Source organism: Gallus gallus, chromosome 1 (assembly GCF_016699485.2).
Source record: "Gallus gallus isolate bGalGal1 chromosome 1, bGalGal1.mat.broiler.GRCg7b, whole genome shotgun sequence".
Lineage (NCBI taxonomy): Eukaryota > Metazoa > Chordata > Aves > Galliformes > Phasianidae > Gallus > Gallus gallus.
The window spans coordinates 78,593,396-78,608,257 of record NC_052532.1 but is presented as its reverse complement, the minus strand read 5'-3'; the positions used below and the strand labels follow the sequence as shown (position 1 = coordinate 78,608,257).

Sequence of the window (14,862 nt, the reverse complement as noted above, 5' to 3'; positions counted from 1 at the left end):
ATCCTGTTTGTAAGCTGCTTTGAAACAGAGGATCTCACTGCTGCTCTCTCTAAAACCCAACGTAAGTCTTAAATGAGAGACAGCAAGGATTGGGTCTGGGTTGCTTAAAATTCCCATTTATTCTGCTTGATTTATCTTTTTGTGCTTCCTGATTTTGGCCTTCCTCAGTGCAGGAAGAGCAAAAATCATGATATGTGATTTATGGTATGCCAAGATATACGGTGCATGAAATCTTGTGCTGTCGGCTGTGGTTGAATGTCATGAAGACTTACAGAGAGGGCTTGGGAGACTTTCATCACCTGACACCTGATACCTGCCAGGAGAGACAAAACAACACTGAAGAAATCAGTCAGACTTCTTTTTCCAGGGTTTCCCTCATCTTTGACTTTTTTTCTAGCAGAGAATTAAGTCCTAATATTCAAGTGTATACACTGGTATCGCAGTCAGTGAGATACATCTGCGTCTGCAGTGTTGCAGGTTGGGTCAATGTAATGATTCTATGACCATACCTGTGCCAGGAGCACACAGCCTCAGAATCATGGTATGGGTTTTGGTGAAGCTTGCAGCCCTGATAATCTGCTGTGGGTGGCTAATCTGGAAACTAGGATATTTACTTATTCCTGTAAGTTTGCAGAGAAATCAGACCAAAACCACAGTGTTTTAAAACTTCGTGCTTTCGTATACCTTGAGTAACACCTATTTAATCAGAGCCATGGAAGTAATTGCAACGAACAACATAGAAGACTGATTTTGTCTTGTACATGTTTCCTTGCATATGGTACAGTTGGGTAAAAGATGAATTTGCATAGTTTTTAGACCTGGCTAGATCGCAAGTATGTAAGTGCAGGCATTTGATAGTCAGCACTTCTGCTGGTTTGCTGAGACATCTGGGCCACACAATGTCTCTTCTATTCCCTGAAAGATCGAGGGCAGTACTTAGAATTATGTTTCATGTTGTGGAATTTGGTTTTTGCGAGTGCTGAATTTTGTATGCTCCCTTTCTAGTGTGTATCCGTGCTCTAGTATGCAATGCAACCCTGAAGGTATTTGTTACAAAAGGGAACCAGAGATCTGTAGAAAATACTTTGTGTTTTTTCCCCAACTATGACCTTGACAGTGAGTCTGGACATAGTTTTGCAATGCGTTCATGCTGGAGCAGGATAGATGTAGGCTCTGTATTTACATGCTTCTGAATTTTATGGGCTTGCACTTAGTCACTGCTCTCCATAACTAATTGTTTGGTCAGGCAGCCATCCTGAGGGAATCCAGCAAATGATGTTATGGGACTGCCTTTGAGGAGAATTACTGGAATAAATAATCCAGATAGTTTTAAGATGGAATTTATGACAGAATTAGATAACCGCTGTGTCTTAAAATAGCGGGGGACTTAGAGTGTCCTCTTTTAGGCTTCTGTACATTAAGACAGAATAAAGAGAAGCATAAAGATGTAAGCTTCTTCCTACCCTCATGTCTGTGTCTGCCAGCTTTCTCTATAGTAGGGCAGATGAAATAGTTATTTGCACTGGGTAATCATAGACTGAATAAGGAACAACTGGAGTTGGAAAGAAGTTCTGATCCAAGAGGAATCTCGACAGCTAAAAAACTGGAGTCTGCTCTTAACTCCTGTAATTTTGCGGAGCTTCTTGAGGTCATCACACTTGCAAGATCAAGACTTTACATTTTAGGAAATGCCCAAATAAGTATCAGCCACGCAAATGATGTATGTGGGAGACAGAACATGCCACAGACCAAGTTCAGCAAGCAGATGTATCTTGATGACTCAGATATATCTTTCAAAATCATTTTATGTGGGAGGTTGGATTAGCTGACTTCCAAAAGTCCCTTATTTTTGCTAACTCTGCCACAGTTCTGTGACAACTATGCAGGCATTAATGTTATTTTGGGCTTATTTTTCAAAAAAGATCAGAGCAAACTCAAAACATGTCACTTTGAGACTCTAAACTTGCATAAGAGCAAACTTGTCGGTATTTTGGGACAAAAGTACAGGATATTTAGGATGTTATGTGGATGAATTAAATGTGTTCAGGGGCCAGTGTCAAATGAAGCAGTACTACCTCAAGATAATCCTGACCATGAGAGCTGCCTCATGCTCTTTATTCCCAACAGAAATGTTTCCTGACTATTAGGGTGACAGGGCATTTATGAGTCAGCCAAACGTATTGCAGACCAGCATGTGTTGTGCGATGTCTGTCCCTTGCCAGTTATGTATTTGGCACAGAAGAATCTAATTTCCATGTTATTCTTTTCTCCAGGGTTCCCAGAGCATCTCTGTGCAATGGCTATGGTGTGTCTGTTGGACTTTGAAGCTTATGCTGAAAAATATTTACCTAAGATTGCTTGGGATTTCTTTGCAGCGGGAGCAGATGAGTGTAGCACCCGAGATGAAAACATCCTGGCATATAAAAGGTAATGTGGGGAAGAGGAGGGGGTGTTGTGCTGGAAACTTTTAAACTATGTTCGTGTACAAGGGTTTGGATTTCATACACAAATATTCCTAACACCTTGCCTTCTCTTATCTGAATAACGTATGCTGTATGCTATGATGCTAGCCTCCATAAGGCTCAAATTGGCATAGCATGGTATGACAGGGCATGACAGGAAAGGGGATGTGTGGCTACAACAGAATGAGATGCAGTGTGTAGCATGTGGCCAATAGCAGGAAGCCTACATGAAAGTAATGCGAGATTTGGAAAATATGCTGTGGACACTGAGGTCAGGTACAATGTACAATGAATACAGGCATGATTGGTAAGTGAAAGACAGAGATCTGGGACTAGGCTGCAAGTAGAAATAATCTGTGGGATGGAGAATAGGAGAACAAGGGAGGTAAACCATGGCAATCAGAAGTGAGGAGTGTAGAAATGAAGTACTGTGGCCAGTGGGCAGGAGTATGGGATTAATGACAGGTGGTAATGGCAGAAGTGCTAGCTGAATTGACCTGTGAAAGCAAGAAAAAGGATTAAGAGCCTTTTTATAAGCTAATTTCTTTATTAGCTCAGATTCCTACATTTCAATAGGTAAATGTAAACCTGGTTTCCATACAACTTCAAAAGCAGAAAAGCCACCGGGCAGCTACCATCCTGAAGGGTCTTTTACTTCTATTGCCTTCCAGGATTCGTTTTCGGCCACGTATGCTGCGAGACGTATCTATGCTGGACACCAGGACTAAAATCCTGGGGACTGAAATCAGTTTTCCAGTAGGAATCGCCCCAACTGGCTTCCACCAACTAGCATGGCCTGATGGAGAGAAAAGCACAGCCAGAGGTACTCTTCTGCTTTGCTATCATGTAGCAAATGTGATTTGTGAAATAAAATAAAATAAAACAACACTGTTTATCCAACTTCACAGGTGAGAAGCTGTTAGGATAGTTTGAAGTATAACTGCGCAAAGTGTTCAGATTCCAAAGGGCAAACCTTATTTCACCCTTTTTTATGAATGACCTAGCCCTTGTTGTGAATAACCCCCCAGGGTCTGGTAACACAGAGTGCATGAGAAGCCATGTATTGCTGCACTTCTCCAGCTGCCACTGCTACCAGATCAGCCCTATATTGTGAACTTGAGCCAGAGGCTGTGGGCACGTTGCTGGGCTACACCAAAGAACCACGCAGGTCTTCAGTACCAGGGGCTTTAAGTAGTACATGAAGACTCAGCCTGTATATTCCTCAGTGCTGATCAGAACAATGTCAGCCTGGGAGAAAAGCAGGGCCTCTCAGCTTAATCATATGTGAAGTTTGGAGAGCTAACCCCAGCAAGTATTTTTTTTCCTGTGTGCATTTCTGTGTACACTGAGAGCATTTGTATGTGCATTCCTACAAGGGAGCAGACATGAGGATGCAGGTCAGGCTTTTTAAAAAGCTACTTAAATCATAGAATCATAGAATGTCTTAAGTTGGAAGGGATTTTTAAAAATCATCCATTTCCAATCCCCCCTACTCTGGACACAGACACCTCCTACCTGCTCAGGCTGGCCAGGGCCCCATCCAACCTGGCCTTGAGCACTTCTGGGAATGGGGCACCCATAGCTTCTCTGGGCAGCCTGTGCCACTGCCTCAACACATTCTGAGTAAAGAATTTCTCCCTAACATCTAAGCTAAATCTAACCTCTTTCAGTTTAATACTACTCTCCTTTTCCTATCACTATCAGACTGTGTAAAAATCAGTGTCCCATCCTTTTATGTACTGGAAGGCCACAATGAGCTCTCCCCACAGCCTTCTCTTCTCTGGGATGAACAAGCCCAGCTCCCTTAAAGTTTCCTCGTAGGAGAGGTGCTCCAGCCCTCTAATCATCTTCATGGCCTTCCTCTGGACCTGCTCCAATGACTCTTAATCCTTCCTGTACTGGGAGACCCAGGTCTGGATGTAGTACTGCAGATGGATCCTTGCCAGGGCAGAGCAGAGGAGAACAATCACCTCCCTTGTCCTAAGTTTGAAAAATGAAAGCAACAGTTGGTAATTTACCTTAATTCCCTAACCATGATCCTACAACAGCATGTGGCAAAGTCAGCTGTTTTTAATCTCTGAGATGCATTTGCCAGCTGGCAGATCTCTATCTTTGGTAGGATATACAAACAACAGGAGTTCAGGTTTTCTCTGTAAACAACGTACAAAAATAAAATCATAGCCATTGTCTGGCAGGGATGCTCAAGTGACCTTCATTCTGATTATTTTTCAATACCTCACAAAGCGGCCAAAGCAATGGGCACCTGTTACATTGCCAGCACCTACTCTACCTGCTCACTGGAAGAGATTGCTGCAGCTGCTCCTGGTGGCTTTCGGTGGTTCCAGCTCTACATCCACCGCAACAGGGCAGTCTCTAGGCAATTGGTCCAACAGGCAGAGGCCTTGGGCTTCCAGGGCCTCGTCCTCACTGCGGATCTGCCCTACACTGGCAAAAGGCGCAATGATGTCCGTAATGGCTTCCGACTTCCTCCCCACATGAAACTGAAGAACTTGGAGGGAGCCTTTGAGGTTTGTGAAATGATCTCCTTCTTTCATTCCTTGTGCTGGTGTGCACCACATGAGACAAAACCACTGGGTAACTGCTGCTTCGGTATCCGCTGTGTCTGGGGCACATCTTCTCCCCTCCTTTTTTGGCAGCCTTCTAGCTTGACCTCCTGCCAGCCTGGCTGCTGGCTTTAACATCCCAGCGCAGCTTCCTCAGGGACACTGATTTCCATCCTCATTGTTGTCATCTAGAAATGCACACTTTACGACACTGATAAATATGATAGCTAGAGGTTTAACTAATCTCTTCTAGGGTAGGGGAAGACTTCAAGTCTCTGTGTTGTTACAGTTCAGATGAGGTTTTGGTCTGTTTCATGGCTGTAGGGAGATGACCGATCTGAGTATGGACTGCCACCCAACAGCCTGGATCCTTCGGTCACCTGGGATGATATCTACTGGCTCCGGAGCCTGACTCACCTGCCCATTGTCATCAAAGGGATCTTGACAAAAGAAGATGCAGAGCTTGCAGTGAGGCATGGAGTTCAGGGAATTATCGTGTCCAACCATGGTGGAAGGCAACTGGATGGAGCACCTGCCACTGTAAGTGAGAAAATGGATGTCCCATGAGTACTGTGTGCGTGTTTGTGCTAACTTGGCTACTGGCACACAAATCTTATTAAATGTGCTTCTGGTAGACTTGTGTGTTGCACAGCTGTGGACATATGCAGATATACTATAGATTTAAACAACTGAGGCGCTTGCCTCGGCATGGGCTGCCTACTCAAGTATTTCCTCAGTGTCTCAGGAAGGGTCTTTAATCATCATTGAGCTCCCATTACTGCAGCAAAACTGCTGGCCTAACTTAAGAGAAATTTTCATCACGAGCTGATGCAGCGCACACATATTCTTCGTACACTGCATCAAACATAAAACAAAGCTCTGGAACCAAAAATGTGTAAATGAGAGAATAATGTACTCTCATTGTTCACATATGCAAAAATATGCACAAACAGTGCAACTAGATTTAGTGAAAGGTTTTTTTGCATCTTTGCAGACTGAAATCTAAATAGGAATCCTGACTTCATGAAGCCAGGAAAAAAAAAGGGTAATTTATCCAGAGAAAAATTCTCCCACTTTTTAATCTATACAAAGAAATAATAGTTTGTCAGACCTGTGTATACTTCACTGCTTTAATTTAGTTTCCATTTTTCCAACTGTTCTGAATTTACATGTCTGTATTACATAGTGTCATATTCTTACTTTTTTTTTTCCCATCTGTAAAATAAAACTAGTGCCAGGAAATTCTCTTCTGTGTCAAGGGTGATAATAATAAATGTATTTTCTAAATGTTATAGACATAATAATGGAAATGAAGTTTCTTACATGCATAGACTGTGAAGTTTCTTACATGCATAGACAAAGCAGTAGATATTTAGTTCAGCACTCCTCTGGTGCCAAATCTGGCAACAGAGACAATTGTTAGTACCCTTGGTGAGCTACTCTTGGAAAATTTCAGTCCCAAAATTTTCAGCTTGAAATTCTGAAAAGTGATGACCAATTGGAAAAACCTATTCAGTGATCATAGTTGTAGCTGCTTTCATTAAGATGAAAATCAAGGAAGAGAGTGTAAGGGACTGAAGAAAAGAGATCTTTGAGTTTGCTGAGGAGAGTTGATTGTGTTTTGTGCAGGGTCATACCACTGTGATAGTGCCTTGGGACCAGAACCAGTTCTCTGCATGGTACTGCTCTGTGCTACCAACCTAGCACTGCAGAAAAGACCTCAGGGAATCAAGAGATGTAGCTTGAAGGAAACAGTATGTTGACTGTGCTGCATAGCAAATTAAATCCTTCCTAGCTGCTTTATGGGCTTTCAGGAGGCTTTCTACAGGAGGTCACTGGGATTGGGATGAAATGTGAGTTTGGCAATTTAGACAGTTGTAGAGAGAAGTCTAACACTCTTTTTACAAATGTATAATTCATCATTGTCTCAAAGGAAAGTAAGATACTAAAAACTTTTATTTCTATTGAAATTTATTGTTTAAATCTTTAAAAATACAACACCAAAATCAAGGGAAAATGTTACTTTTTCACATATCAGAAGTGCTAGCAAAGAATGTCCACATAAACAAAACTATCTGGCAAATAAAGCAAGGAGAAGCACTGTATTGTACAGCTTTTGGTACTGAGTTATTTATGATGCATTTCCATATTCCATTTTGAGAGCTTATTCGGTTCTAGTATACCTGTCTGTGTGGGATATCACCTCTTTGTCTTGAACCCAAAAGATGAGCCCAAGTTGCAAATGGCTTCTTCTTTCCAGATAGATGCTCTGGTTGAAGTTGTGGAGGCAGTACGAGACAGAGTTGAAGTTTATTTAGATGGTGGTATACGGAAAGGAAGTGACGTATTGAAAGCACTGGCACTGGGAGCAAAATGCGTCTTTATTGGAAGACCGGCTTTATGGGGTCTGGCTTACAAGGTGAGTAAGGAGGTTTGAGTCTGTATCAAGGAATCACAGAATGGTTGGAGTGGCCAGTCCCTTTGGGTCCATCTGATCCAATCCCTACTCCAACAGGAACACCCAGATCAGGGTGCCCAAGGCCACATCCAGGTGGCTTCTGGAGATCTTGTTGAGCCTAATGAGATCCAACAAGATCAAGTGCAAGATGTTGCTCTTGGGTCCGGACAATCCCAAATATGGTTACTGAATGGAAGAAGAACTCATTGAGAGCAGCCTTGTGGAGAAGGACTTGGGGATCCTGGTGGATGAAAAGCTGGACATGAGCCAGCAGTGTGTGCTTGCAGCCCAGAAAGCCAACTACATCCTGGGCTGCACCTAAAGTGGGGTGTCCAGCATGGAAAGGGAGGTGATTGTCCCCCTCTGCTCTGTCCTTGTGAAGCCCTGACTGAAATGGGGCCCTCCAGGCCTGAGGCTCCTCAATGTAAGAAAGATGTGAAGCTGTTGAAGTGGGTCCAAAGGTGGGTCAGGAAGATAATCTGAGGCTGGAGTACCTCTTCTACAAAGAAAGGTTGAGGGAGGTGGGATTATTCAGTTTGGAGAAGGGAAAGCTTTGGGGAGACCTCACTGCAGACTTTCAGTATTTGAGGGAAGTTTATAAACAGGAGGGAGACTAACTTGCTACCCCTTTGATAGTCATAGGACAAGGAGGAACATCTTTAAACTAAAAGAAGGGAGATTTAGATTAGATGTTAGAAAGAAATCCTTTACTCAGAAAGTGGTGAGGCACAGGCTGCCCAAAGAGGTTGTGGGTACCCCATCTCTGGAGACGTTCAAGGCCAAGTTGGATGGGGTCCTGGGCAGCCTGAGCTGATGGGTGGCAACCCTGCCCACAGCAGGGAGTTGGTGCTGGATGGTCCCTTCCAACCCAAAACATTCTGGGATTCTGTGATTCTGTGATCTCTAGGGAGGAGACTCCACAACCTCTGGGCAACCTGTACCACTGCTCTGTCACCTGCACAGGCACAGAAGTGCTTTGTGGTGGTCAGAGGGGCACCAGTTTGTGTCCACTGCCTATTGTCCTGGCACTGGACACCACTGAGAAGAGCCTGGCTCTACCTGCACTGAGCTCTCCCCTCAGGCATTTATATACATTAATGAGATTCCCTTGAGTCTTCTCTGTGCTAAACAGTCCCAGGTTGCATGTCTACTCCTCAAACTCCCCAAGACTCCAATCTTAAGTATTGTTTTGTCTTTCTTGGATTTTACGTGGCATTGCTACAAGTTGAATCAAACATAGACACTGGATTTTATGATTTAAAATATGATTTTGAAACCGATAGCATTGTTCTGTAGGCCTTGATTTCTTGGCGTTGAAGGTTGGTGTTAAAATACTGTAGGAATCAGGGCCACCAGTGCATTTGAAAACTGGAGGCAGGCTTATTTGCCACAAAAATGAGTCTGAAAATTTTATTTGCTGCCAGCTTGCTCAAAAACAATATATGGTTTTATACAGAAGTTTCATAGTGGTGTTACGGATTCTTTAGAAATACACATGGAACTTCGTTCCACTTAGAACAATTTGGACATGACAGAGCACAGCACAAGTCCTGTAGGCGACTAAGTGTGCCACTACTGTCTCAGTTCCAGTTTTGTTGCTTCTTAACTACTAGCATATTGCTATGATCCAGAATCATGAATCAGGCTTCTGATGCAGAAAGTTAACATAAAATATTTAAAATGTAATTATACAAGTGTTACTTGCTTTGATAAACTTTGGCTTCTTAGCTTATGAATTGCAGCTTTAAAGCTTTATCGAGAAGAAAAAACAACATTTTTATGGTCTAGTTACATTTTATGTCTTTGAAATGAGACTTCCATCCAGTAGTGTGATTACTGTGGCTTTAAGCAAGAAATCACTTGAGTCTTGCAAGAAATCTGGAATAGACGTCAACTTTCTTTCTTTTGCCAGTAAACAGTGAAAAAAGGGCCTGTCATAGAGTCATATGGTCAAGGAATCATTAAAGTTGGAAAAGATCTCTAATATCATCGTGTCCAACCATCAACCCATCATCACCATGACCACTAAACTATGTCTCTCAGTGCCACCTCTACGCATTTATTGAACACCTCCTGGGATGGTAACTCCACCACCTCTCTGGGCAGCCTGTGTCAGAGTCTTACCACTCTTTCCAAGAACAAATGTTTCCAAACAAATATCAAACTGAACCTCCCCTGGTGCAACTTAAGGCCATTCCCTCTCGTCCTATCACTGTTACCTGGGAGAAGAGGGTGACTCCCACCTTACCACCACCTCCCTTCAAGTAGTTGTAGTGAACGATAAGGTCTCCCCTGAGCCTCCTCCAGATGGAACTATCCCAGCTCCCTCAGCTGCCCCTCCCTCGTAAGATTTGTGCTCCAGACCCCTCACCAGCTTTTTTGCATTTCTCTGCACACACTCCACACTTCAGGCCCAAAACTGAGCACAGTACTTGAGGTGCAGCCTCATGCTGCTGTGATTTGCCTACCTATATTTTTCAGTAATGCAAACAGACAAGAGATGGGATTTGCTTTTATAGTTCAATGTTTTAGTATTATATTCCTTAGAGTATTTCTAAAAATGTTCTTCAGTGGCATTATCCTAGCATATAGTAGAGGGAGGACATATGAAAGCTGTGATACAGGCTGCACCCAAAGCATCCTTCGTTGCAAGAAATAAAAATTAAAAAATATACCTGAGTAGATTAAAATTTTTAAAGCTTTACCACACGTGAAACTCTCATTACATCATAAAATACTGTCAGCATTGCAAGACTTCACATTTTAAAACAAGCCCGCTGGTGGAGGTTAGCTGAAAACTGAAAAAAACCCCAACATCTAGAAAATGTCAGAAGTGGTAAACAGCTTTGTTTTCTTTCCCTGTTCAGATGTATCCCAAAAGGAAAAACATCTGAATTAATCTGTGATGAGCTGAGCACATCCAACATATCATTTTAATCATTCATGTGTTTGAGAGACAGGAATTGGCACTGCCTTGAGGGACTGTCCCAGTTCTCACTGCGCAAGCATCCTGCAGCACTGCTCTGTGCCAGTGCTCCTTTCGCCCTGACTGTTTTCTTTGTTGGAGCAGGGTGAAGAAGGTCTTCAGGATGTTCTGAGGATTCTGCGTGATGAGTTTCGTTTGTCAATGGCCTTAGCTGGTAAGCATTTGGCAGGTGGTTTGTAGTTGGTGACACAGAGATTTGGCATGCAACTGGAGCTCTGTGTGCAAGGCATCTAAAATCAGGAGCCTGATGGTCACAGAAAAGGAATCCATGTGAAAAGGAATTGTGCTGCTTCTGGTTGCTATATTTAAGGTGATGCTTTAGCTCCTGCAGAACTACTTTGCATCTGAGGTGTCACAGCAATGGAGTTTGCAAGGAAGTACATTAAAGCAGATTTCTGATCAAATTTAAACTAACAAAATGTAAAACTGCTAAATAGAGCTGAGCAAAAGTTGGAATTTCTGTTTTGATGGGGGCTGTATGTTGTCCAGTATTTCACTAAAATCTTTACCAGGGTAAAATATAGCCTTTACAAAAATAATAATAATAATGAAAAATTCAGAAAAAAATGGATTTTTTCTGTCTATTACAGAATATGGTCCATATGTGGAGATTCAAATCTCTGCATTCCACATGCTTAAAATCCTCTGTCTCTCCTCTGAGATTTTACTGTTGTCCCTACTTCAGTTTCTCACCTGTGCTCCCACCTCTGTCTGCCACGTTTGACCCCGCACTGAAAAGCAAATTTGCACAGTCCAGATTCCAGTTATGTACATGAACAAGTAGAGCAATAGGGTCCAGTGCAGAAGTATTTAAACATCAACAAAACGGTCCTGTTGCAATTCTAATCACGTTTTAAAGACTTTCATTTTTCAGTGACTATAAACTCAATTGGACAGCAATGCTGACTAGAAGACTGGGATTGAAATCCCACTGGAGGTTTCTTCGTAGTCTGCTTTTTGGGTGGCTACTTTTTCACCAGTAAAGATTACTACAAGTTTTTTCAAAAAGGCTCTCATACTTTACTTGCAAATGGGCACCAAACTCATAAAGAGTGGTTGGTTGGGGCTTTTTGGAAGGACTCCACAATTCCACTCAGATTTGACCAAATGAAACAACACTGTGAATCTCCATCTCCAGTCACGTGACTCTCAGCCCTCTGTCCTTTCTGTCTTCTTTCACTTCTGGCTGGATCAGACAGTTCCCTGCCCTGTAAGGGGTAAGGATTTTTTAATTTTTTTTTTTTTTTTACCATGTCCAGCTCTCCTTGTGTTGGAAGCCCAGTGCCTAACCTCAAAAGAGAAGGTGCCATTGAGTGAGAGGGACCTGAGCAGCTGAGATGCCAACCTGCCTGTACGCAGCTGACACAAGATGGAGCCTGTAGGCTATGAGTCAGAGAAGTTTTATCTGCAGACCTTTCTCCCTCAGTAATGTTTCATTTCTTCATCTGTTTCAGGCTGTGCCAGCATCTCAGAAATTGGCCAAGACCTGGTACAGTTTTCAAAGCTGTGAACAGTCTCCTGCAACACCTTAAGAAGCCAATGGCTGAGGTTCCACAACAGACTGAAGAGAGAGAAAGAAGTGAAAATGTTGAATATATAACATGTCTGAGAAGGACTACAGGAAACTCTTGAGGCAATTAGGAAAGGCTTTGTATTAGCAGCAATCACTGTTTGCTTTTTTTGAGACCGATGAGTTCTTTAACACTTCAGATAGATGATACTTGCTTAAATGCATATAATTTAAACTGGCTATTCCCTGACATTACCTGTGTTGGGCATTACTCCCCAAATCAGTTCTGTCTGGCAGCCAGATTGTAGTCTGACTGCAGCCCAAGCTACATACTTCTCTACTCCAGGCAGTATTGTGGCTGTATCTTCCATAGCCTGGGCTTTCCTGGATGAATTCATAGCAGGCACAGAAGCTAGATAAATCAGATATCAGACACCATATTTCCCCTTTAAGGTGGAGTAGGTATTGTCTTCTTCTGAATGCAGAGAAATGAAGTGATTAGTGACCAAAGCAATGGGCTCTGCTCCCTGCAGAGCGCATCTCCTCCTGCAGATGGTTGATGCAGTCTGAACACTCATCAGAACAGTGGTCAGGATCCACACATCTTCCAAGTACAACATAAATCTGTGGCAGTGCATAAATGGATCAGATAAATGGATCAGATACTCCTGGCTTCCTGGTCTCTTTTCCTGTGGAGGAGTTATTGCAGATAGGTAGTGGTGGTGATGGGTCCGTGACAAAAACCAGGAGTTTTGTTTGCTTTCTTTTGGTCCTCTTTCATATGGATATTTCCTTTTCAGTCTCATTCTTTAGAACACAGTCTTCAGTGACACCACTGAGTCTTTCTTTTCCCTCTCATCCTCATTCCATCTCCTTTCATCATCTAACTGCCCCTGTCAATCTCCCCTCTCCATTATTTTTCTTCAGAAATATTTCAGTTCTCACCTAGGCTACTATTTTTATAGTACCCCCAGACACCACAAGCTCCCAGCGTCACAGAGCTTTGCAGATCTCTGAAAAGTGGCCACAACCTCCTCTCTCCAAACTCGTAAAATTGGCTGCTATCTCCTGCTAAAGTCTGACTCCATGCTTCCAGTCTGTTTTTGCCGTCTCAATCACACATTCCCACCAGTCTCTTGTAGAGTGGTTTGTATGTTTTGTTTTTATACATAGCAGTGAAACTTATTTTTGTGCTATTTATAATTAGCTTTAGCCTCTGGAGTACCAAGAAGGTGATTTTCACCGTTTTTCTTTTCCAAATACTCCAGTTACAACATACTGCCAGGAAAGATGCATTTGAGCTCTTCTGTCAAGGAGGAGCTCAACAATAATTAATCTTTGTGTAATGGTGTCCAAGCATAGCCATAAACAGAATTCATCTGAAATAGCTGAAATTCCTGTGTAGACTTTTGGTCTTTCCTATAAATATGTTGTGATGTTGTGTAAATCAAGGGGGAATAGGGACAGTATAACTGGAAATAAGCTTAATCGCTGAAAAAGCTTCAGCTGACTTAACTACTCAGGCTTATGTAATGTGATAATGTGTTTCATCTTTAAAAATGCAATGGAATCTTAAAAATATCTGCTAAGACATGTGAGTGCTTGCTTTCTCTAAAGAAAATTTTAAGGCCAGACAGCCACTGTTTTTTGTTTTTTGTTTTTGTGTGTGTGTGTGTGTTTTTTTGTGTGTGTGTGTTTTTTTGGCTGAAGTACGCTGAGGATGCCAAATGTCTTTTAGTGCCAGAGGGGTGCCAAGATTCTGGGTAAATCCTCTGTTTCATGCACCTCCCATTTTTCCCATGCACACAAGGACCCATTTCTTGTATACCTGCAGCTATTTTCTTCTTTCTCCTCTCTGTTAATCCCCTAGTTTTGCAAGAATAGGAAGGACTGAGTCATGCCAAGCAGGACTCAGCTGATGTGAAGATATGTGATTCCGGAACTGCTGCCCAAGTCTCCACCACCCATCTGGTGCCTCAACATGCAGGACTCAAAAAACCCTGCCAGGCCCTCCTGCTGCCTCTTTGGTGTACATAGAAGTACTGCAGGTAATGCCTACACACTGATGTTGTTCTGCCTGCTCCCTGGCATTCTACTCCCTGTGCAGGGATTGGGAACTGATGGTGAAATAAAAAGGGATTTAAGGACTCACACAGAATCATAGAAACATGATGCATAAGAGGTTAAACTAGGATTGTACCATGCTTTCCTGTGTGTAGTCTGTAGTAGATTTTAAGTCAAAAGAATCACCAGATTCTGTAATTATTTTGCTTGATATTGCAGAAAAGCCATACATTTTAATATGAATATAGTTGTAGCCTAAAGACAACTCTGGAAGAGTGAGTAGAGTTCTGCTCAGGATGCTGGTTTGGGACTCAGGAGATGCAGCATTTCTACTTATTCTCTGCTGGATGTTCTCCAGGTTTTTCTGAGTTGTACAACCGGGGAACAAAAACACGGAGTAATGATGGAGTGCTGGACCTTCCAACATCCTGCCACACCAGTTTTGTGCCACTCTCTTTTTTAAGACACCAAACAGACTTCAGGGTTGTATGTATGCTGTCCCCTGCCATTCCTTCCCCTCCACAATCAAGGGGATTTTGAGAACTGAACAGTATCATCAACCAAGACTGTAATACCGCTGTTACTTCCTTAACGTACAAATGCAGGTCTAAGGAGAAGGGAAGATTTTCCTCGTCAAGCTTGTACCAGTGTCACACAACAGTGACTAGTAGCAAAGGAAAGGGATCTGAATGCCCCAACTGTACTGTCCCATAGTACCATGGGCACCAGTTCATTCTAGTGAGTCACAGAGCAGCTGCCAAGCAGAAATGGAGAAATTTTGCACCATTGCAGATTTGGTCATGTACTTCCAGTTCACA

At 42.6% G+C, this 14,862-nt stretch overlaps 2 protein-coding genes across 4 annotated transcripts in view; both read left to right on the top strand.

The window, feature by feature from the left end:
• On the top strand, positions 1-13,616 carry HAO2 (hydroxyacid oxidase 2). Its single transcript, XM_015294381.4, has 8 exons — positions 1-61; positions 2,274-2,427; positions 3,134-3,285; positions 4,707-4,990; positions 5,351-5,566; positions 7,287-7,445; positions 10,555-10,624; positions 11,925-13,616. The coding sequence occupies exons 2-8, from the start codon at positions 2,297-2,299 to the stop codon at positions 11,978-11,980; spliced, it is 1,068 nt and encodes a 355-aa protein (XP_015149867.3). The 5' UTR covers positions 1-61; positions 2,274-2,296; the 3' UTR covers positions 11,981-13,616.
• HSD3B1 (hydroxy-delta-5-steroid dehydrogenase, 3 beta- and steroid delta-isomerase 1) overlaps positions 12,662-14,862 on the top strand; it is a 16,942-nt gene continuing 14,741 nt past the window's right edge. For 2 of the 3 annotated variants that reach the window (XM_025146591.3, XM_046912530.1), the window contains exon 1: positions 12,662-14,028. In XM_025146591.3, the coding sequence (XP_025002359.2) occupies positions 13,962-14,028 (67 nt within the window). In that variant the 5' untranslated portion in view covers positions 12,662-13,961. The remainder of the gene's footprint in view (positions 14,029-14,862) is intronic. The other variant, XM_040657355.2, reaches the window with a different exon arrangement.